Raw genomic sequence first — 25,606 nt, 5'->3', positions numbered from 1 at the left:
ACTGTAAATGGGGAATCGTCTAGCTGGTGTGTTTCTATTAGGGTTTCACAAGGATCGGTTCATGGCCCTAGAGTATTTAACATTTTTATCAAAGATATGGAAGAAAACAAACTCCCTACCGATAAAATGTGCAGATTACAGAAAGATTGTGGCAGTGTTAAATAACGAAGAGGACTGTTTCTGACAGATATTGCAACTTCATGCAGTATCTATAGGGGAACATATTGTATTAAGTATAAATATCACTGTGGGACATGGATTGTGATTATGTTCTACTCCAAGTGGGAAGGTTACCACAGCTCCTCCAGGAATTAAAACAGGGAACTAAGATGAATCACTCACACCGTAACCACCTCCAGAAAGGTATCACACTCTGGGGAGGTTCGCATATACTGTTTCACACTTGGTTTCCAGAGACTAGGAAAACAAAGAATGGGGTTTTGGCTTAAAAAGGCTGTGTTTAAACTGAGTCAGGGCCCTCTTTGTGATGCAACACACACATAGGATCTTCTGCCCAAGAACCTCAGCCCTTGCGGAAGGATTGGAAAGAATTTGGCCTACAAGAGCCCCGTAAGACTGATAGATGATCTCTGGTAAGTTTTTAGCATAGTAACTTTTATTATTTTATATATTTTCTCTGTAATGCTTTTGCTCGCTTAGAAAGAGTTTTGTGGTATCTTGTAACTGCTGGCAATACACTGTCCATGGTCCTTGGACAGAAAGAAAAGCCCAGGCACTGGCCTTTAGAAAGACTGGCTTGCTGGGCATATTGCAGTGTAAGACAGTTAGCTGTGCAGTCTTAAAACCCTGATCAGGAGGGAGAGAGATGCAGCTCTCTATTGTACTTATTAATACAACATCTCCACCCAAGAGAGGTGATGGCTGGGAGCCCTTGAGGGACCATGGAGAGGCAATACAGATGCAGCTGAAACTGTAACACAGATCTCTAGTACAAAGTGATCTGACTGTGTGGTATGCTGGATACAAGCAAGCAATATGCTTTCCATACCCCAAATGCAAAATCATATACCTAGGCTACGATTACAGGACAAGGAACTCTACTCTGGGAAGCAGTGACTGTGAAAAAGACTTCGGAGTCATTGTGGATAATCAGCGAAACACAAGCACCCAGTATGATGCTGTGGCTAAAAGTGAACCTTGGCTGTATAAACAGAGGAATATTAAGCAGGAGTAGAGAGGTTATATTACCTCTGTATTGGGCCCTGGTGAGACTGCTACTGGAACACTGTGTCCAGTTCTGCTGTCCACAATTCAAGAAGGATGTTGATAAATTGGAGAGGGTTCAGAGAAGAGCCATGAGAATGATCAGATATTGGAAAACATGCCCTACAGTGAAAGACTCAAGGAGGTCAATCTTCTTATCTTTGCAAAGAGAAGGTTAAGGGGTGACTTGACCATAGTCTATAAGTACTGACACAAGGAACAGAAATTTGATAATAGAGAGCTCTTCAATCTAGCAGACAAAGTTATAACAAGATCCAGTGACTGAAAGTTGAGGCTAGACACATTCACACTCGAAATAAGGTGCACATTTTTAACAGAGAGGTTAATTAACTATTGAAATAATTTACCAAGGTGTGTGATGGATTCCCCATCACTGGAAAATTTACATCAAGAATGGATGTGTTTCTAAAAGATATGCTCTAGTTCAACCACTGCTATTGGACTTGAAGTAGTTATTTATTCACGGAAGTCCTATGACTTATTTTATGCAGGAGGTCAGACTAGATAATCATAGTGGTCCCATCTGTTCTTAAAATCTATTAATTTATTAATCTATTTTTATTCCTTTTCCTCCCTTTCCTTGATGTTTGCTCCATCTTTCATTTTTCTCTCTTATCTTCCACTCACTAGAAGAATGCATGCTGCTTGAAGGGGTGGTGGCATATATCCATGGTGCCAGTCTGCATGGTTTTCTCCTGGATGGGCTGGTTGGCACAGAGAAGAGACTCTTAGCTAGCAACCTTCAGACCTGTATATGAGTATTCTTGCAGCCGGATTTATTTCTGGTGGAGAGGACTAACAAAATGCTCCCACACCACTTTGTGCGCAGCGAGGCTTGCCAACTTTCTAATCGCACAAAGCTGAGCACTCTTGCCCTGCCTCCTGACCAAGGCCCCATGCCTACTCACTCCATTGCACCCTCCCTCCATCACTCTCTCTCCCCATCCTCACTCACTTTCACTGGGCTGGGGCAGAGGGTTGGCATGTGGGAGGGGTAAGGGTTCCAGCTGGGGTTGCGGGCTCTGGAGTGGGATAGGGGATGAGGGTTTTGGGGTGCAGGAAGGGGCTCCAGGCTAGGGCCAAGGGTTTTGGAGTGCAGGAGGGCCCAGGGCTGGGACAGGGGGTTGGGATGGAGGAGGAGGTATGAGGGGCAGGCTCCGGAAGGAAGTTTTGGGGCAGGATGGGGCAGGGGGTTGGGGTGTGTGAGGAGTGTGAGCTCTGAGAGGGAGTTTGGATGCAGAAGGGGGCTCAGGTCTGGGACAGGGGTTGGAGTGCTGGAGGGGGTTCAGGGTGCGTGCTCTGACTGGGCAGTGCTTACCCCAGATGGCTCCTAGAAGCAGCCAACGTATCTGGTTCCCAGGTGGAGAGGCTGGGGGTTCTGCACACTGCCCATACCTCCATGTGCTTCCCCCACAGCTCTCATTGGCTGTAGTTCATGGCCATGGGAGCTGTGGAGCTGGTGCTCGAGGCAGGGGCAGTGCACGGAGCCGCCTGGCCGTCCCTGTGCCTAGGAGCAGACATGCCAGCTGCTCCTGGAAGCCAGGATAGGCAGGGGTCCTGCCATAGCCCCGCTGCACTGTTGACTGGACTTTTAGTGGCCTGGACCCCTAGCAACTCTATCTGCAGCCAGAAGAGATTTTTGCAGCAGAGAGCAGGGCAGATTCAGGGTCATGCAGCTTTCCCATATTTATTACTACTTACAATCCCTTGTCGAGTCTGCATCTTAGGTTAAGATGCACTACATCATGGTTTGTTTTCAAACAGAACAGCTGCGTCATAATGGTGTGAGCTTGTTAAAACAATATGTTCTTTCTAGTGTTTGTTTATTTTTTTTAAAAAGAGAGGGCCAAAGCAGTTTGTTTTTAATTTTATTTTTACTCTCCATAGCTCATAGTACTCTTTACTTAGATTAAAAACCTTAATGATTTCATCTTTTAGCATATGGCAAATAGAAATACTCCCACCAACCCATCCAATGGGCTACAACCTGCAGACCTTAATCAAGTGACATTCCTCACTGCTTTAATGTTGAATATTACTCAGTAAAGGACAATGGAATTTGGCCCAGTGTTTGCAATTTAACTGCTTTTGTAAAGGCAGCAGAAGCTGAAAGTGCTGTTTCTGTGAACCCCACTACAGTTGGCTGTTTAAAATTTTTTAAATCTCACAATGGGGTGATACATTTTGAAACAAATAAGACTTTTATTTTTCAGGGCTCAGATTCTAACAGTTAGATCACGACTTCGACAGCATTTTTGTAATTTTGAAATTGTGACGAGAACACAGTTTTTCTTTTCTAAGGTCACATTCTCACTTGCATCATAGTTTCCAAGTTTATTTCACCCTTTATAGGAAAATGAAACAAATGATACTGAACATATGCAGAATTGTGAAAACATTCTCAGGAATACAGCACTATCACATACGTGTACCTGAATCTCATCTCCATGTTCTCCTATAACTTCCACCAATCTTGACAGAAGGTCAGACAACGCATGTGCCGAAAGAGGTTGCTTTAGCGCCCTGAATATCTGGAAAGATCGACCTGCATAATGTCTTGAAGAGCTTGCAAGAGCTGTTTGTAAAGCAACTTCACTCAGATGCTGCTCCAAATGAAAACCTAAGCAGCAAAAGAATAGTACGTAGATGTTTAAAATCTAACAAAGCAGATTTTACTGCATGAGACAAAGTTACTTTACAGTTGAAACTTTCAGAGGACCAATTCCCTAGCATTTCAAAAAGTTTTGGCCATTTTTAAGGTATATTAATTTATGAAAGAACCACTAGAACCTTCTTTACAATTAAGTGAACAATTCCTATTACCGGACAATACAGTATATAAAATTGGTAGTAGTCAGCAGGTAAAGACAGCATACTGCATTCAACCTGATACGTTAATATTAAGAAATAAATTCTACACCAGGGGTAGGCAACCTATGGCACGCGTGTTAAAGGCAGCACGCGAGCTGTTTTTCAATGGCACTCATACTGCCCAGGTCTTGCCCACCGGTCTGGGGGGCTCTGCATTTTAATTTAATTTTGAATGAAGCTTCTTAAACATTTGTAAAAACCATGTTTACTTTACATACAACAATAGTTTAGTTCTATATTATAGACTTATAGAAAGAGACCTTCTAAAAACATTAAAATGTATTACTGGCACACGAAACCTTAAGTTAGAGTGAATAAATGAAGACTTGGCACACCACTTCTGAAAGGTTGCCGACCCCTGATCTACACTGACTTGAAAACAAAGGGCAGCATGGTCTAGTTGTAGTGAGTAGAACTGCATGAGAACTTGCAGTTGTATGATTTCAAAACTTCTTCCAATCCAGAACAGAACAAAACCAAAAGATTTCAAAATTTCCCATAAATTGAAATTCTGGAAAAAACTTTTATTGGGCTCAATTGAAATGTTTCATTTTGAGATTTGTTTCTAAATGATTAATTTGTTTCTAAATTATTAATTTCAATTTTTACTTTTTCACTTTATATTTCATAATATAAAAAACTGGGGGGAAAAGGTTGTTTTGAAAGAGAAAATTGAAACATTCTATTCCGAAAAGGTAAAAACTTTCCTTAGTGAAATGCTTTTTCTCAGGGTTTTTTTTCCTACAAATTTTTCTCAAAGGCAATGTGTTTCCACAAAAACATTTTGTTTTCAACAAATGAGCATTTCCAAACAGCTTTAGTAATGAACACATTCTAATTCATAGAATCATAGACTTAAAGGTCAGAAGGGACCACTATGTTCATCTAGTCTGACCTCCTGCACAATGCAGGCCACAGAATCTCACCCACCCACTCCTGTATCAAACCTGTGTCTGAGTTATTGAAGTCTTCAAATCATGGTTTAAAGACTTTAAGGTGCAGAGAACCTTCCAGCAAGTGACCCGTGCCCCACGCTGCAGAGGAAGGCGAAAACCCCCCAGGGCTTCTGCCAATCTGCCCTGGAGGAAAATTCCTTCCCAACCCCAAATATGACAATCAGCTAAACCCTGAGCATGTGGGCAAGACTCACCAGCCAGACACCCAGGAAAGATTTTTCTCTGTAGTAACTCAGATCCTACCCCATCTAACATTCTATCACAAGCCATTGGGCATATTTACTGCTAGTAGTCAAAGATGAATTAATTGCCAAAATTAGGCTATGCCATGATACCATCCCCTCCATAAACTTATCAAGCTTAGTTTTGAAGACAGATATGTCTTTTGCCCCCACTGCTCCCCTTGGAAGGCTGTTCCAGAACTTCTCTCCTCTGATAGTTAGAAATCTTAATCTAATTTCAAGTCTAAACTTCCTGATACCCAGTTTATATCCATTTGCTCTTGTGTCCACATTGGTACTGAGCTTAAATAATTCCTCTCCCTCCCTGGTATTTATTCCTCTGATATATTTATAGAGAACAATCATATCTCCCCACAGCCTTCTTTGGTTAGGCTAAACAAGTCAAGCTCTTTGAGTCTCCTTTCATATGAGTGGTTTTCCATCCTTGGGTCATCCTAATAGCCCTTCTCTGAACCTGTTCCAGTTTGAACTCATCCTTCTTAAACATGGGAGACCAGAACTGCACACAGTATTCCAGATGAGGTCTCACACAGTGCTTTTATAATGGTATAGGGGGTTGGACTAGATGACCTCCTGAGGTCCCTTCCAACCCTGATATTCTATGATTCTACTAACACCTCATCTCTACTGGAAATACCTCGCCTGATACATCCCAAGATGGCATTAGCTTTTTCATGGCTATATCACATTGGAAGCTCATAGTCATCCTGTGATCAACCAATAATCCGAGGTCCTTCTCCTCCTCTGTTACTTCCAACGGATACCTTCTCAGCTTATAACAATAGTTCTTGTTATTAATCCCTAAAGGTTTGACCTTGCACTTTTCACTATTAAATTTCATCCTATTACTATTACTCCAGTTTACAAGGTCATCCAGATCTTCCTGTATGATATCCTCGCCCTTCTCTGTATTGGCAATACTTCCCAGCTTTGTGTCATCCGCAAAACTTAATTAGCACATTCCCACTTTTTGTGCCAACGGCAGTAATAAAAAGATTAAATAAGACTGGTCCCAAAACCGATCCCTGAGGAACTCCACTAGTAACCTCCCTCCAGCCTGACAATTCACCGCTGTAGTCTCCCCTTTAACCAGTTCCTTATCCATCTTTCAATTTTCATATTGATCCCCATCTTTTCCAATTTAGCTAATAATTCCCCACGTGGAACCCTATCAAATGCCTTACTGAAATCGAGGTAGATTAGATCCACTGCATTTCCTTTGTCTAAAAAAATCTGTTACCTTCTCAAAGAAGAAGATCAGGCTGGTTTGGCATGATTTACCTTTTGTAAAACCATGTTGTATTTTGTCCCAATTACCACTGACCTCAATGTCCTTGACTACTTTTTTCTTCAAAATTTTTTCCAAGACCTTGCATACTACAGATGTCAAACTGACAGGCCTGTAGTTGCCCAGATCACCTTTTTTCCTCTTTCTTAAAGATAGGAGCTATGTTAGCAATTCTCCAGTCATACGGCACAATCTCTGAGTTTACAGATTAATTAAAAATTCCTGTTAATGGGCTTGCAATTTCATGTGCCAGTTCTTTTAATATTCTTGGGTGAAGATTATCTGGGCCCCCTGATTTCATCCTATTAAGCTGTTCGAGTTTGGCTTCTACTTCTGATGTGGTAATATCTACCTCCGTATCCTCATTCCTATTTGCCATCCTACCATTATACCTAAGCTCCTCATTAACCTCATTAAAGACTGAGGCAAAGTATTTGTTTAGATATTGGGCCATGCCTAGATTATCCTTAACCTCCACTCCATCCTCAATATTTAATGGTCCCATTTCTTCTTTCTTTGTTTTCTTCTTATTTATATGAACCTTTTACTACTGGTTTTATAGGCTATAGAACCCTTTACTATTGGTTTTAATTCCCTTTTCAAGGTCCAACTCTACATGGCTTTTGGCCTTTCTAACTTTATCCCTTCATGTTCTGACCTCAATAAGGTAGCTTTCCTTGCTGATCACTACCATCTTCCATTCCTTGTAGGCTTTCTGCTTTTTCTTAATCACCTCTCTGAGATGCTTGCTCATCCAGCTTGGTCTAAAACTCCTGCCTATGAATTTTTTCCCCTTTCTTGGGATGCAGGCTTCTGATAGTTTCTGCAACTTTGACTTGAAGTAATTCCACGTTTCCTCCACCTTTAGATCCCCAGGTTCTTCAGTCCAATCCACTTCCCTAACTAATTTCCTTAATTCTTTAAAGTTAGCCCTTTTGAAATAAAAAACCCTCGTCACAGATCTATTTTTGTTTATCCTTCCATTTAGTTTAAACTGAATTAGCTCATGATCACTCGAACCAAGGTTGTCCCCTACGACCATTTTTTTAGTGAGGGCCTCACTACTCACCAAAACCAAATCTAAAATGGCATCCCTTCTTGTTGGTTCAGCAACTACTTGGTGAAGGAATCCATCAGCTATCACATCTAGGAAAATCTGAGCCCTATTATTATTACGAGCATTTGCCCTCCAGTCTATATCTGGGAAGTTAAAGTCTCCCATGATCACACAATTCCCATTAGTATTTACTTCATTAAAAACATTAAAAAGGTCTCTACCCATACCCAAATCAGATCCCGGCGGTCTATAGCACACCCCAAGCACTATCTCAGGGGAGGCTCTAGTAGCTTTCTTCCCCAATGTGATTTTTGCCCAGACAGATCTGTCTTATCCATTTCATTCCTTCTTATTTCTTTACAGTCTACCTCATCATTGATATACAATGCTACTCCACCGTCCTTGCCTTTATTTCTCTTTCCTTCAATATCTGTACTCCAGTCATGACTACTATTCCACTATGTTGCTGTTATTCCTATAATATCTAGTTTCACTTCCTGCACCAGTAACTCCAGTTCCTCCATTTTGTTACCCTGGTTTCTTGCTTTGGTATACAAACATCTTAATTCTTGCTGTTTGGCTTCACTCGCATTCTTTACCCAATTAGGCCCAGACATTCTACCGCCAGTATCACCTATTAGAATTGTATCTACAGTACCCTTCCTCCGTATGTTCATTCTCCTACCCACGACAGTATCCCTTCTTGCTTCGTTTTCTTCCCTCTCAATGTTAAAATCTGGCGTGGAGATTACCTGGACATCTCCCAACCATCTCCCCCCAACTCCTAGTTTAAAGCTCTCTTAATCAGTTGTGCCAGCCTCCATCCAAGTCTATTTCCCTCCCTACTCAGGTGAAGTCCATCCTGAGAGAAATACTCCTCTGTCCATGAACGCCTCCCAGTAGCCATACATCCCAAAGCCCTCCTTATAGCACCACTGCCTGAGCCATCTGTTCGTCACCATAATCTTGTCACACCTTTGTTGCCCTTCTCTAGGAACAGGAAGAATCCCACTGAAGATCACCTGAGCCTCGATTTCCTCAAGTGTCTTCCCCAGCCTGGCATAGTCTCCCTTGATACGTTCCAGTGAGAATGTAGCCATATCATTACTTCCCACATGAAGGACAATCAGCGGATTCTTTCCCGCTTCTGTTAGGATCCTCTTCAGCCTGAGGTCCACATCCCGTATCTTAGCACCAGGCAGACAGTACACCCTTCTGTTCTCTCGATCAGCTCTGGTTACAGGCCTGTCTACTCTTCTCCGTAAGGAGTCCTCAATCACGTAGACCTGCCCTTTTCTGGTGATGGTGCAATTCTCCGGTCTATCTCCTGTTCCCTCTGGCTGCAAGTCCTCTAAATTCCTATTGCAGTCCTCTGCAACCCATCCCGTATCCTCCTGGGGCTCATGTTTGGTGTCATCTCCATTGACTCATCCCCTCTCCTTATAAGGCTAGATGCTCTTCTCTTCTTCCTTGCCCTCTCACCTTCAGCGACCACCTGCTGTGCCCCCTCTTCATTTTCCAACTCCGCAAGCCTGTTCATGAGCTCTATTGCTCCTTCACTAGCCCGTCTTTTCCGCTGCCTGGTTCGCTTAGTCACATGCTTCCACCGTCCACTTTCCTCACCCAGCAGTCTCCCCTCAGAATTCTTTGGTCCTGCTTCCATCTGCAAGTCTGAGCTTTTCCCTTCAGCCTCATAGGACAGACCCTCAGCTGATATAAATCATAGGATATCACGGTTGGAAGGGACCTCAGGAGGTCATCTAGTTCAACCCTCTGCTCAAAGCAGGACCAATCCCCAGACAGATTTTTGCCCCAGATGCGCTCCAACCCCTTTCTAAACTCGACCAAAGTTTCCACCTGCAACTCCAATCCTCAGATCTTTTCTTTCATCAGCTCTATCAGGCAGCACTTCATGCAGACAAAACTCTTTTCAGGTACCCCCTCCAGGATCATGTACATGCTGCAGCATCCATATCCAGTCATCTTCATTGTGTTTTCCACTGCTTGAGTCGCTACAACTGCTGCCTCTGTATCTACCATAGGCTTCCCACCTAAATCCTGTAAATCTGGGAAACACAAACCAACCCAAAACACCACCACCCACAGCAAAACAAACCCCCAACAAGCACCAAGACACTGCTAGAACACTGCACATTCCCCTCAGTAACCTGTGTGTTCCTTTGCCTGCCTCTCTTAGTCTTCCCCCAAACTCCAACTCAAACTCCGCTGTTTACAGCTCTGTTTGCTGGCTCCTGTGCCGCTGCAGCTGTCTATGCCGCTGCCTGACTGGCTGGCTACCTTTATTGGACCCCCACGTCTAACAAAGTGGGTATTCACCCACAAAAGCTTATGCTCCAATATATCTGTTAGCCACAAGACTCTTTGTCGCTTTTTACAGATCCAGACTAATACGGCTACCCCTTTTATAATTGTCAAATTAAGTGAACAAAAAACATTTTGCTTGTTGGGAAGATTGCTTAATATCGCCAGTCTATTATACAAATAAGAGATGGAGTTTTTTCCTTTTTTATCAAATAGAACAGTCAAAATATGTACATAATATGATATATTTCCTACATAGGACACACAATGCTTCAGCATATGGATCTAATGAAAAAAAGATCACAGGATAAAAGTTCACTGTGGGCTAAATAAACTAAAGAAGAATATATACTTTTCACTGATCAAATGGAGCAATCTGTAGTAATCTCTTCAGGAATACAATAAAATGAAATGACAAGAGCATTAAAAGAATATGATCTTTAACTTCCTACAAAAGGAAACAAAGTTATTTAAAATTAATTTGAAAGTATTTATCTGCACTAAACATATCTGAATCCAATTAAAGTCACATAGTATAATCAGGTTGTATGAAAAGAATAACTTGAAACAAATTACAAAAACAAAATTGGTTTAAAACTTTTAACCCTCACACATAAAATACTGCAAGAAAGAAGATGTCTTGAACAAAGAAACAATAATCATTATGAAATTATTACTTTTACAAAACAGAGGGCACTGTTGCACAAGCAAGCTCCTGTAGCAGCCATTCAGAAGCAAGGAAACTGGCATTAAAAGGCAGGTTCTCTAAGCAAACACTAGGGACTTGTCCACTAGACAGGGGTTTTAACTAAGGTACAATCATGGAAAAAAAAAAATGTCAGTACCTGACTTGGAATCTTTAAATACGGACACAACATGTCTCAGAAAATTAGTAAGTTGATCAGCACTCTTTGTATTCTGGTTCTTGGGTGTGATATCTTCATGGCACCAGAGTGGACCAAATGCCCTTAAAGAGTAGAAAAATGTAGCAAAATGTGTAAGTATTTCTTTGAAGCAGTTGAAACAAATGTGAGTAATCTTAAAAATTATTATACCGTACAAACAAAAAGAGACAAGCAGAACAATTTGCTGGAAAACATGTGATTGAACATAAATCTATGAACAATACAACTACTACTACACTTCAACTTTACAAAGATTTCCAATTCAAAATGTACTACTGGCATAACATTATAAATGACTGATCATTTCAGGGCACTGCTCTACTTTCCATTTTCTAAATGTAAGGCCATCTTTGACACTGGGGAATTTTACAAAAAATAAAATAAAATAAACAAAACCCCACTGGTGCTACCTACCACTATGGGAACCATAGTATAGACAATGCTCAGGTAGCTTCTAGCGTTTTTAGTTCTGCTGAAAAGAAATGTTTTAAAAAAAGGTTTATCCACAAGAACCTGGTCTACATTAAGGCTCCTACTGGTGATAAAAAATTGTGGGCATTTTTTTGAGTAAATTCCTTAGTGTAGAGAAGACTTAGTTGTGTTAATCTTGATGGCTATAACTCTTGCTGAAGGCCTACTCAGCATGAAACAAACGAGTTGTCAAACTGACAGATGGAGACACAGAGATTGATGAAAGCTCAAACTTGCTATCTTGTTTTATGTTTAGCTTGTATACTCCTTGGTGAAGGGACCATCTTTTTTGTTCTGTCTATGTCCAGCATTTAATATGTTGGGATCCTGGTCTATGACTGGGGTCCCTATGCACTACCATAATGCAAATAAATAATAAGTATCAAAACAAGGAATAATTTTCAGTTTAAAATCACATTTACTATTGAGTACATAACCTGATTTAATCAGACGTTTGATTGGTAAAGTTCAATGTATATTACAACTTGAAGAAAATCTTATTACATGACATAATTACACAGCATTACTTAATTCATCTACTGTGTCAAGTTGAACAATGCTATGTATCAAACACAAATAAAACTAAAAATGTAGTGCAGTGGTTGAAAATAATTTGGGTAATGGGAATTTGCAAGAATTTTTAAGGCAAACCTAGATTTCACGCTTTTGTCCTGATGTAGGCAAAATTTCCGTTAAAGTCAATAGGAGTTTTGTATAAATCAGGACTTCAGGATTTTACCATTAAGTCTGGCCTACACAAAGTTTTTATACTAGTACAGCTATTTTGGTTAGGGATGTTATTTATTACCAAAAAAAGTGGTACAGCCCCGAATGTGGTATACATGAGTAAGCTATACCTATATAAGTATGCAGTGTTATTGTAGCTATGTTGGTCCCTGGATATTAGAGAGACAAGGTGGGTGAGGTAATATATTTTATGGGACTAACTTCTGTCAGGAGAGAAACAAGCTTTTGAGCTTACACAGAGCTCTTCCTCAGGTCTCTGAAAATATTACCTCACCCACCTTGTCTCTCTAAACACCAGTATAAACACATTTACAACAGTGTAACTGTACCCACCCTAGGGAAGTTGTACAGTTTTAAATATTCTGGTATGATAATAATGGTACAGCTTTTTATGTGTAGACAAGGCGCTTAGGCATGGTGAGTGTTTTGCAAAAGTAGACTTCTCAGTGTGATTAGGGCAACTATAGTGTCCAACTCTGGGCCAGTCACCTTCTGTGAAAACTGGGGTATGTGTTAATGCTGCAAGAACAGTGTTAACTTGGGCTGTATTCTGGTTAGCCCAGGAGGTTGTGAACTAACCCCACCCAGCTGCTCCTACAAATTTGTGCCAGGGACATGATTAATCCCCAGGAGGAGGAGTATGTAGGGAATTGAAGGACTGCCAAGTAAAAATTCATAAACAGCCTCTGACCCAGCCTTGCAAAGCTCCCTCTGTAGCTACAGTCATACCGGATCTGCATAGTGTGGACATTAAAGAATTCAAAAGATGTTGCCAACGTTGTCCTTAAGGTCTTACTCCTGGCTGCAACCCCTTGGGTGTAAATTTCTTAGCAACACAAGGCCTGAATTTAATTAATTGGATGCACAGTACATGGTGTGTGGCTGAACAGGATTTTTGTTCTTATTCTTCTTGCCTATCTCCTGACTTCTCAAGGTTAAAAAAAGTCAGTGGAATTGTCAACAACTATGCATGGAGAAAAAAAATAGGTTAAAAGAGAGAACTTGCCTGATATTGAAAAGACAACTGTCTGTGCTAGATTTGTTACTTATTCAAAATACTAAGTGCAAATATCAAAAAGCCCCACCAGAGGACTAATACACCAAAACGCCTTTGATTATGCTGTAACGAACGGGATGTTTTCCGTGGTGAAATACTGGTTAACTGTGATTAGACTTTCCAAAACTATTTCCTTTAAAAAAAATCAGGTAAGATGTGAGAAAGAAACATGATTTCAAATATAAGTTCACCAAGTAGACAGTAATATTATCAGTTTAGACAATTAACAAAGTTAAATAAAATGAGTTTTAAGACCTAACAAAATCACAAAAGACCTAAAAAAAACCCTGGATTTTGCGTTTATAATGATTACATGTCACTTAAATCCTTTCCGCACTTAATACCAGCTCTTCTTTTGCTGTCAGTTAAGAACTACACTTCTGGATGGAAAAATAAAATGCAGAGTCACTCCGCAGCTACTTTTCAGCTGGCTAGACTTAGGCTTCCAGACACTTTGCCGGGGCAGTGTAAAGGGATCTTAATGTAAATGAGATCAGGCCCTAAATTTTTCAACAGAACAAGTCTAAGATGTGCCAGTCCCATTCAGTAATTAAAGCTAGGCTCCCTGTGGCCTCCTCACAACTGCTGTCTCCTTTACAGCAATAAAATTGTCTTATTTCATGAGTTCTGTCATCAGCATAATATTATGGAATATTGAACAATTTATTCCGGTCAGGCAGCATTTTTTGTAGTGTTCCTGACACTGTAATGCTTTTAAATACATTTTCACATTTACAAATAATAGAAGAAAAATAGGAGTTGATTATTACTGTATGTTCACCTCATACATTTTCATGTGTCCTTTTAACGTTATTATAGATAATTTTACAGAAGACATGAATCTTTTTCAAGTGTAACCCACAGTAACATCTCCTTATCTTGATTACCTGGTAGTCAGAAATTCAATTAATTTGTTTGACTTTTCATCTGTTTCAGCAGCTGTGTCCATGTCCTCCACCTCTTGGGTAATCTGTGGGAGATTTCCACTGCTGCCTCCTAGACTGATACTTGAGGAGGTAGAGCTGGAGCTTAAACCAGAATCTGGCACTGGTGATGACTGGTACTCCCGTAGAAAGTCAAAACCACCTGGAAGCAGCAGAGGAGAAGATAAAGATGGAATGCACCACTTATGTTAGCATTTCAGATGAAAGAATAGGACAAACACCTCTTTTAAACAGTAAGCAGCTGAAAACTTTCACTTGGAAGCAGAAAATATAAGCAAAATGCAAAAACCTATAGCAAGAGTGAAAAACTGGTGACCTTACACTCTCAAATCTTCAGAATGCAATAAAAAATTACTAATACAAAAGTCAAAAAACTTCTGCACTATAGGTATCGTATCTGTAAAATAAATGTTTCACAGGTTACATTCAGAAGTAACATCTTTTTGTAAACTGCATTACATTTAAATAATGTTAAAATATGTCTACAATCAGATTAAACGTAAGCAAAAGTCTAATTAATTAATCCAGGCTGGTCTGATGTTGAATAAGGTTTACAAGAAATGTAAGATGGAGTCTTAAATCATAATACAAGAGTGAAGTAGGTGATATTATCCTCATTCATCCCTCCTTTGTCCTGTGACAGCAGAGGTGTTAACTGCCTACTTCACCTGGAATGGTCTCTTACAACATCTTAGGCCATGGCTACACTGGCACTTTACAGCGCTGCAACTTTCGCGCTCAGGGGTGTGAAAAAACACCTCCATGAGCGCTGCAAGATACAGCGCTGTAATGCCTCAGTGTAATCAGCACTGCAAGCTACACCCGCAAGGGATGTGGTTTACGTGCAGCGCTGGGAGAGCTCTCTCCCAGCGCTGGCGCTCCGACTACACTCACACTTCAAAGCTCTGCCGCGGCAGCGCTCTGAAATTTCAAGTGTAGCCATACCCTTAAATCCGTGGGCTAAAAAGTTTGCTCCACTTTGTGTTTAGCTCTGACACTCTGAGGGCTTGTCTACACTGGCAATTTACAGCACTGCAACTTTCTTGCTTTAGTGTTGCCAGTGTAGACTAGCCCTGAGTGCTTTTCCCAGATCTGAAGATGAGCTCTCTGTAAGCTCTGAAAGCTTGTCTCGTTCACTAACAGACGGTCCAATGAAAGGTATTACCTCATTCACCTTGTCTCTTAGAGAGTCAGTTTCAGAGATCAAATTAGAAGCCAGGTGTCTTCATTTCAGATTCTATGTTCTAGCTCAGGGGTTGGCACTCTATGGCACACGAGTCGATTTTGAGCGGCACGCAGCTGCCTGCCGCGGTCCCGACCCACAGTCCCACTCAGCCCCCCCGCCCACCGCTCTCCCCTGCGGGGGCAGGAGGCAGAAGCTTGGTTCTGCGGCAGCCAAACTTCTCCCTACCCGGCTTCTTCCCCCATCATGGTGCTTTCCTGCCCCGCCCCCTTTCCTTCCCTGCGCCAATCAGCTGATGGCCCTAGCAAGGGGGAGGGGGGAGCATGGCAGAGTGCAGGCAGCTCCATAGAGGATACAGTGAGAGGTAGGGACGCAGCCTTGGGGAAGGGGGTGGAACAGGGCATATCCCTTCCAGCCCCCTGCCATGAGCCGCTCAGGGGAGGGGTCTGGGAGCACCCTTATGGGCCGAGCACCTCAGCCCTCTGCCTTGACCCACCCCCCACACAACATTCTGCCCTGCATGCCCCATACCCTCAGCCCTCTGCCTTGACCCCCCCCCCGCTCAACATTCTGCCCTCCATACCCCATACCCCAAGCCCTCTGCCTTGACCCCCCCATGCTCAACATTCTGCCCTCCATGCCCCATACCCCCAGCCCTCTGCACTGACCCCACACACACACACAGCATTCTGTCCTGAACCTCATATCCCCCAGCCCTCTGCCCTGACCCTTGAACCCCCACACACACCCAGCCTTCTGCCCTGCACTCCCCATACCGTCCAGCCCTCTGCCCTGACCCCCACACACAATCAGCCTTCTGCCATGCACCCTCATACTCCTCAGCCCTTTGCCCTGACCCCCCCACACTCATCACTCTGCCCTGCACCCTCCATACCCCCCAGCCCTCTGCCCTGACCCCCCACACACTCAGCCTTCTGCCGTGCAGCCGTCATAACCCCAGACCTTTGCCCTGACCCTTGAACCCACACACATACACACACACAGCCTTCTGCCCTGCACCCCCCACACCCTCCAGCCCTCTGCCCTCAACCCTCCCACCCCAACACACACCGAGCCCTCTGCCCTGCACCCCCAATGCCCCATCCCTCTGCCCTGATCCCCCCCACATATTCAGCCTTCTGCCCTGCACCCCCTACACCCCCAGGCCCTCTGCCCTGAACCCACCAACCCCAACACATACCCAGCCTTCTGTCCTGCATCCCCACAGCCCCATCCCTCTGCCCTGAACCCCCCCCACACCCATCCCTCTGCCCTGACCCTTGATCCCCCCCCCCAGCCTTCTGCCCTACACCCCCCAAACATCCCAGCCCTCTGCTCTGAACCACCTCCACCTCAGCCTTCTGCCCTGAACCTCCTCACCTAGCCCTCTGCCCTGACCCCTGAAACTCCCTCCCCCCGGTCTGGGGTCCCGGCCTCAGCCCCTGCTCAGCCCGCTGCTGGCCTAGGTGAACAGAACCCCAGACTGGCGAGCTGATCAGGCTGGCGGCGTAAGATCCTCATTTTAATTTAATTTTAAATGATGCTTCTTAAACATTTTGAAAACCTTGTTTACTTTACATACAATAGTTTAGTTATATAATATAGACTTATAGAAAGAGACCTTCTAAAAACATTAAGATGTATTACCGGCACGTGAAACCTTAAATTAGAGTGAATAAATGAAGACACAGCACACTGCTTCTGAAAGGTTGCCGACCCCTGTTCTAGCTACTGAACCATGTAGCATACTGGGTGTATCTGAATTGCTTTCCTCATCCAAACAGCAACTCCTCAACATTAGCTGATTAAAAAACATTTTAACTCAAAAGGGAGTTCTGCTAGTTCACCATGGCCACAAAAGATTCCTTGACATGGGATATCAAAGGTGGGAAAACCCATGTGAATCTTAGGGGAAAATGAAAATGTAATTTAAATTTAATAGTTTATTGTATAGGTTTAACAGTTTGTGAACATACAACAGAAAGAAGGATTTTCACACAGTTTTGGAAGGAAATATGTTCTTCACTGCTGTTGAAGGTAAATAATGGGCATATACATCATCGGATTTAATATTTTTGTCCTGAATTATGATAAAATTTTGCAAGGAAATATATGAAACATTTAAGTGGAATAAATAATCCTGAATTATGCAAAAAATGTTGTTTACCAGTATTGTCAGCATTCTCCTAAAGGTCTCTGATAAAAAAATGAAAGCCATCAATCTTCATTTGTTCTGGCCATGCACCAAATCAACTGATTCAAGGTCAAAAGATTAAAGTTCTAAAGTAATTTTCTTTAAGCTTCTACTGCTCATGAAGCTGTGCACTATTAAAAATTCACAAGTAGGGTTAAAAACAATCTTAATTTTAATAAAAAAAATTTTGAGTGAGAATTTGAATCTATGTTATTGCTCTTTTTTTAAAAAAAATCATGTCCGTGACCTTTTTAAACTGTGTGATTGTTTCCCTTCAAAGTACTGAATAAGAATCCATGGACTGTGTGTCCAGGACAGAGAGCAGCATGGCCTTTGGATCGTTAAGCTGCATTGCATATTCAATAGATTATTTTCTGCCTCCTTTCCCCTTATGTCTATTTTTATTTTAGGCAAAAAATCCTATAGTGATTAGTGACAGATAAACTTCAATAGGTTCCGATAAGTATCCAAATTATGGAGACAAAGTACCTGAAGCTTGTCCAAAAAATTGCAGAGCTCTGTTTCTCTTTTCCATGGTAGCATTCTCTGAAATGCTTCCAGTTCCATGTGCAGAGCCAGGCAGGCAGAACTGCAGGGTCTCAATGCGTGGATGAGATGATGGTGTAGGGAGGAGGGGTTTAGATTTATTAGGAGCTGGGGAAACTTTTGGGAAAGGGAGAGTCTATACAGGAAGGATGGGCTCCACCTAAACCAAAATGGAACCAGATTGCTGGCATTTAAAATTAAAAAGGTCATAGAACAGTTTTTAAACTAAGGGCTGGGAGAAAGCTGACAGATGTGGAGGAGCACGTGGTTTGGAGGGAGGATCTGCTGCTTAGGGCAGGATCTATAAATGGATATTGCCTATATCCTAATAAGGAGGAGAGGATGGAAGATGATAAAATACAGGTAGAATCTGATGAGAAACAGTCAAAAGAAAAAAAGTTCTATTCAATTACATCATGTAATGGCAGACAGCTAAAAAATGACAAGTTTTTAAAGTGCTTATATACCAATGCTAGAAGTCTAAATAATAAGATGGGCAAACTAGAGTGCCTCATATTAAATGAGGATATTGATATGATAGGCATTATAAAAACTTGATGGAATGAGGATAATTAATGGGACACAGTAATACCAGGGTACAAAATATATCAGAAGGACAGAACAGGTGGTGCTGATAGGGGAGTTGCACTATATGTGAAAGAAAACATAGAATCAAATGAAGTAAAAATCTTAAATGAACCAAATTGTACCACAGAGTCTCTATGGATAGTAAATCCATGCTTGAATAATAATATGGCAGTAGGAATATACTATCGACTACCTGACCAGGATGGTGATACTGACTGTGAAATGCTCAGGGAGATTAGAGAGGCTATTAAAATAAAAAAACCATCAACAATAAGGGGGGATTTCAACTATCCCCATATTGACTGGGTGCATATCACCTCAGGAAGGGATGAAGAGATATGGTTTCTTGACACCTTAAATGAGTGCTTCTTGGAGCAGCTAATCCCGGAACCCACAAGAGGAGAGGCAATTCTTGATTTAGTCCTAAGTGGAGGACAGGATCAGATCCAAGAGGTGAATATAGCTGGACCGCTTGGTAATAGTGACCATAATATAATTAAATTTAATATCCCTGTGGTAGGGAAAACACCACAGTGGCCCAACACAGAAGCATTTAATTTCAGAAAGGGGAACTACACAAAAATGAGGTTAGTTAAACAGAAATTAAAAAGTACAGTGCCAAAAGTAAAATCCCTGAAAGCTTCATGAAAACTTTTTAAAGATACCACAATAGAGGCTCAACTTAAACGTATACCCCAAATTAAAAAATCACAGTAAGAGAACCTAAAAAGAGCCACTATGCCTAAACAACAAAATAAAAGAAACAGTCAGAAGCAAAAAAGGCATACTTTAAAAAGTAGAAGTTAAATCCTAATGAGAAAAATAGAAAGGAGCATAAACTCGGACAAATGAAGTGTGGAAATATAATTAGGAAGGTCAAAAAAGATTTTGCAGATTTTGAACTGCTAGCCACAGGCTCAAAAAGTAACAGCATTTTTTTTTAAAGTACATCAGAAGCAGAAATCCTGCTGAATAACCAGTGGGGCCACTGGATGATTGAGATGCTAAAGGAGCAGTCAAAGACAATAAAGCCATTGCAGAGAAAATAAATGAATTTTTTACATCAGTCTTCATGGTTGAGGATGTGAGGCAGATTCCCAAACCTGAACCATCTTTTTAGGTGACAAATCTGAGGAACTATCAAGGATTGAGGTGTCATTAGAGGAGGTTTTGGAACAAATTGATAAACTAAACAGTAGTTAGTCACCAGGACCAGATGGACCAAGAGTTCTGAAGGAACTCAAATGTGAAATAGCAGGACTACTAACTGTTGTCTATAACCTATCATTTAAATCAGCTTCTGTATCAAATAAATGGAGGATAGCTAACGTGACACCAATTTTTAAAAAGGGCTCCAGAGGTGACCCTGGCAATTACAGGCTGGTAAACCTGACTTCAGTACCGGGCAAAATGGTTGAAACTATAGTAAAGAACAAAATTGTCGGACACACAGATGAACATAATTTGTTGGGGAAGAGTCAACATGGTTTTTGGAAAGGGAAATCATGCCTCATCCATCTACTAGAATTCTTTGAGGGGTCAACAAGCATGGGGACAAGGTGGATCCAGTGGATACAGTGTATTTAGATTTTTAGAAAGCCTTTGACAAGGTCCCTTACCAAAGGCTCTTAAGCTAAATAAGCAGTCATGGGTTAAATGGGAAGGTCCTCTGAGGGATCAGTAACTGGTTAAAAGATTGGAAACAGGGGGTAGGAATAAATGGTCAGTTTTCAGAATGGAGAGTGCTAAATAATGGTGTCCCCCAAGGGCTTGTACTGGGACCAGTACTATTCAACATATTCATAAATAATCTGGAAAAGGGGGTAAATACTGAGATGGCAAAATTTGCAGATGGTACAAAAGTATTCACGATAGTTAAGTCCCAAGCAGACTGTGAAGAGCTACAAAAGAATCTCACAAAACTGGGTGACTGGGCAACAAAATGGCAGATGAAGTTCAGTGTTGATAAATGCAAAGTAATGCACATTTGAAAACATAATCCCAACTATACATATAAAATGATGGGGTCTAAATTAGCAGTTACCACTCAAGAAAGAGCTCTTGAAGTCATTGTGGATAGTTCCCTGAAAACACCACTCAATGTGCAGCGGCAGTCAAAAAAGCAAACAGAATGTTCAGAATCATTAAGAAAGAGATAGCTAATAAAACAGAAAATATCATATTGCCTGTATATAAATCCATGGTACACCCACATCTTGAATACTGTGTGCAGATATGGTCGCCCCACCTCAAAAAAGATATATTGGACTTGGAAAAGGTTCAGAAAAGGGCAACAAAAATGATTAGGGGTATGGAACGGCTGCCGAATGAGGAGAGATTAATAAGACTGGGACAGTTCATCTTGGAAAAGAGACGATTAAGGGGGGATATGATTGAGGTCTATAAAATCATGACTCGTGTGAAGAAAGTAAATAAGGAAGTGTTATTTACTCCTTCTCATAACACAAGAACTAGGGGCCACCAAAATAAATTAATAGGCAGTAGGTTTAAAACAAACAGGAGGAAGAATTTTTTCACACAACTCAAAGTCAACCTGTGGAACTCCTTGCCAGAGGACGTGGTGAAGGCCAAGACTATAACAGGGTTCAAAAAAGAACTAGATAAATTCATGGAGGATAGGTCCATCAATGGCTATTAGCCAGGATGGGCAGGGATGGTGTCACTAGCCACTGTTTGCAAGAAGCTGGGAATGGGCAACGGGATGGATGACTTGATGATCATCTGTTTTGTTCATTCCCTTTGGGGCACCTGGCATTGGCCACTGATGGAAAACAGGATACTGGGCTAGATGGACCTTTGGTCTGACCCAGTATGGCCATTCTTATGTTTTCACCCATCCTTGCTTACTAGAATTATGGAAGCTAACATCGGTACCCAAAGAAAGATTCAGTCCAGTCGATTCCCAAAGAAAGACTGCTCCTCAAAATGAATTTTCTAGTCTTCTGCCCAGTCAAATTTTAAATGTAACAAACAAGGAGGTTTCTACCATTTCCCATGGGAGACTATTACCCAGTCTAGTGCATCTCACTTTGAATAAGTTTTTTGCTATTCAGCTCCAAGATTCCCTTTCTTAATTTTATCTCTTTCACCACCCTAAATAATACTTCTCCATCCTCTTTGTTTACCTTTCAAATACATGTATTCTTATCTCCCAGCTTTACTGTTGTTTGCCCAAGTTATAAATATTTATCACTTTTAATATTTTTTCTCATAAATCAATCTCTCCATTTTCCGGGCTGATATTCTTTGAACTAGCCCCCAGATCTGTTACTACCTTTTTGGTAACAAGGTGCCCAGAACTAATTTTGCTATTTTACTAATGCCAGAAGTGACACTTAGGCCAAGATCATTCCTCTTTGATTCTCCCTTCTATCTATCACAATCATATTTTTCTCTTTTTTCTTTGACTGTATTCAGCCTTCTTCCCAAACTCCAATCTTATCTACACAATTCTAAACAGGCGTGCTGACTCCCTCAGCTCCCAACCAGCTCCTTATATTTAGTAACATGTCACAACAGTCTAAAATCTGTCCAGCTACTTTCATCAAGCTTTGCCCCCACCCAACTCCATCAAAGTCCTTGAATTTGCAAAAATTAGCAGAGCAGCCAGCCTAGCAGAGATTGGCAAACCTGCTGAAACCAGAAATTTCAGGATTTCAGCCAAGGGAGGAAGTGTGTTCATGGTCAGTAAGAGATAAGTGGTGTTGGAGGGAGTACTTCATATTGGAGTGCTACTGAATTGAAGGAAAGGTTTAATTGGAACTTTGAGATGGATATATCATTCCTAACCATGTTAATTCCTTTGCTTTTCTTGTGCTGCAATCATATATTATTTATTTAGGTTAAAGTTCCATTTCTAGGAGAGCTCTGTGTCTCAGAGTGTTATGGCTTGTCTACACAGTGGGGTAATACACATTATGAGGGTGTGATTTCTAACGTTTTGTACATTAATAGGTCCATACAGATCCAGCTGGTGTGCACAAAAGGTTTCCGAGTGCACTTTAATGCACTCTGTGCACTGTTTCAAACAGTGCTATGTTAAAGCAAACTGGGAAACCTTTAGTGCACCCCAGCAGGATCTACACAGACCAATTAATACACAGCATGTTGATACACTTTAGAAATCACATGTACATAGGGCAGATTGCCAAACCGTGTAGACAAGTCCTTAGAAAGTTACAGATATGCAAAACTGGCACATTCATTTCTAAAATGATATTATAAATTTTTCCTTATAGCAAGGGGCTTTTCCTACTCTGATAGTAAGTCATCATTTAGTAATCTGTGGTGCATTTCCAAAGTAGTTCACAGGGAGTTACGATCAATGGTTGCTGTACAGATTTCCCATTTTGATCATTCAACCTATAGTACATCAAAAATATAACACTACAGTATATCAGGAAAGAAACCCTTATGCTCCAATATTTTAAACTTTTAAAATATAGTGTAGTTTCTCTTCCAAGCGTACTTGATTACCTGTATACAGGAATTCAGGTAGATAGTCTGGTTGGACTGTTAGAGTCTTGGTTCCAGTCATCTCCCTGGTCTGAAGAAGCACTGAGGCAATGGCTTGAAAATGGCTGTTGCAAGACAATGCAATCAAAAGATGAAGCAGTAGCTTTTTACTGTGTTCAAAGACCTCAGGGCGGTAATGGTCAAGACCTGAAGGAAAGAGTTACAGCAATCACTGAGTATGAAGTGATTATAAACAAGTTTAAATTCCAGAAATAGCAAAGATTCCAAGGCAGTTCATGACAACAGTACAGAACAAGCAGAAGGTACAGTACTTCAGGACACAGTTCCCACAGTTTTTTCTTTAAATATTTGTGTGAATTTATTACTTGAGAAAGGTGCCAGACCAAAGTCCTCTCTATATCTACTGAGACAGTACATCATGTGCTGTAGCAGTGCCCAGACCTTAAGATGGGGGGACCACCTCCAGAGATGAGAGTACTCCATTGTCCATGTACATTGAGCACTTAGGCCTGGTCTACACTATGAGTTGAGGTCGAATTTAGCAGCGTTAAATCGAATTAACCCTGCACCCGTCCACACAACTAAGCCATTTACTTTGACATAAAGGCCTCTTAAAATCGACAGTGCACCATTGTGACCACTCTGGACTGCAATCTGAACTTGGATGCACTGGCCAGGTAGACAGGAAAAGCCCCACGAACTTTTTGAATTTCATTTCCTGTTTGCCCAGCGTAGAGAGCTGATTAGCACAGGTGACTATGCAGAGCTCATTAGCACAGGTAACCATGCAGTCCGAGAATCGAAAAAGAGCTCCAGCATGGACCGTATGGGAGGTACTGGATCTGATCGCTGTATGGGGAGACAATTCCATGCTAGCAGAACTACGTTCCAAAAGACGAAATGCCAAAACATTTGAAAAAATCTCCAAAGGCATGATGGAGAGAGGCCACAATAGGGACTCACTACAGTGCCGTGTGAAAGTTAAGGAGCTCAGACAAACGTACCAGAAAGCCAAAGAAGCAAACAGACTCTCCAGGGCAGAGCCACAGACATGCCACTTCTACGCTGAGCTGCATGCAATTCTAGGGGGGGGCCGCCACCACTACCCCACCCCTGTCCATGGATTCTGAGGAGGGAGTAGTCTCAGCCATGCCTGAGGATTTTGCGGATGGGGAAGATGAGGAGGAGGAGGAGGAGGAGGAGCTTGCGGAGAGCACACAGCACTCCGTTCTCCCCAATAGTCAGGATCTTTTTCTCAGCTCCGTCTCCCAAGACGGTATCCCGGACCATGAAGTTGTAGAAGGGACATCTGGTGAGTGTACCTTTGTAAATATAAAACATGGTTTAAAAGCAACCGTTTTTTAATGATTAATTTGCCCTGAGGACTTGAGATGCATTCGCGGCCAGTACAGCTACTGGAAAAGTCTGTTAACGTGTCTGGGGATGAAGTGGAAATCCTCCAGGGACATCTCCATGAAGCTCTCCTGGGGGCACTCCAAAAGCCTTTGCAGAAGGTTTCTGGGGAGGGCAGCCTTATTCCGTCCTCCGCAGTAGGACACTTTACTACACCATGCTAGTAGCAAGTAATCTGGTATCATTGCATGACAAAGCGTGGCAGTGTATGGTCCCGGTGTTTGCTGGCATTCAAGCAACATCTGTTTTTTATCTCGCTGTGCTATCCTCGAGAGAGTGATGTCGTTCATGGTAACCTGGTTGAAATACATGAATTTAATTAAGGGGACGTTCAGAGATGGCCGTTCCTACTGGGCTGTTTGCCTGTGGCTGAAAAGAAATCCTCCCTGAAATTAGCCAAGCGGTGGGGGGACATCGGCACTGAGCTGTTCGTGTTTGGCTAGCAGAGACCTACCCTGATACCAGCCATGTGGTGGGGGGAGGGGTAAAGTGATCATCCCAGAGAACTGGACGGGGGGGTTAATTTGATTTCTGCCGCTGCATGTTAACACGAAAACTGCAGCACTCAACATGCAAGCTGAATTCTGATGCCCGGACCTGCATCTGTGATCTCTAACATCAAAGCCGCAGGCACTCAATATTAAGATGCAAAATGCGACCTTGTACCGAAATCACATGTGCTATGTAATGTGAATAGTGTTGTTCACTGTGAAAGAGTATACCCATTGTTCTGTAAAATGTATCTTTTTAAATACTTCTCTCCCTTTTTTCCCTCCCACAGCTGCAAATTTTTCAAGCCTCCCTCCTTCATCTCAAAGGCTATCTCAAATAAGGCGGCGAAAAAAATGCACACGAGATGAAATGTTCTCTGAGATCATGTGGTCAACCCGCAATGAAAGAGCTCATCTGAATGAGTGGAAGGACACAGTATCACAGTACAGGAAAGCGGCCAATGAACGTGAGGACAGGAGAGATGAACGTGAGGACAGGAGGGATGAACAAGAGGACAGGAGGGATGCTCGAGACAAGAGGTGGCGGCAGGAAGATCAGAGGAGGCAGGATGCAATGCTGGGGCTACTG

At 42.0% G+C, this 25,606-nt stretch overlaps 1 protein-coding gene across 8 annotated transcripts in view; it reads right to left on the bottom strand.

Annotated features, from left to right (window-relative positions):
- Positions 1-25,606, bottom strand: part of FRY (FRY microtubule binding protein) — a 388,433-nt gene that overhangs the window by 91,709 nt on the left and 271,118 nt on the right. For all 8 annotated transcript variants that reach the window (XM_030563058.1, XM_030563048.1, XM_030563011.1 and 5 more), the window contains 4 exons: positions 23,114-23,299; positions 14,049-14,247; positions 10,827-10,948; positions 3,678-3,865 (listed from right to left, as the gene is read on the bottom strand). In XM_030563058.1, coding sequence (XP_030418918.1) covers positions 3,678-3,865; positions 10,827-10,948; positions 14,049-14,247; positions 23,114-23,299 — 695 coding nt within the window. The remainder of the gene's footprint in view (positions 1-3,677; positions 3,866-10,826; positions 10,949-14,048; positions 14,248-23,113; positions 23,300-25,606) is intronic.

The sequence above is a fragment of the Gopherus evgoodei genome, chromosome 1 (genome assembly GCF_007399415.2).
Source record: "Gopherus evgoodei ecotype Sinaloan lineage chromosome 1, rGopEvg1_v1.p, whole genome shotgun sequence".
In the NCBI taxonomy this organism is placed as follows: Eukaryota; Metazoa; Chordata; order Testudines; family Testudinidae; genus Gopherus; species Gopherus evgoodei.
The sequence above is the reverse complement of the archived record's forward strand: the minus strand, read 5'-3'. Positions and strand labels throughout refer to the sequence as shown.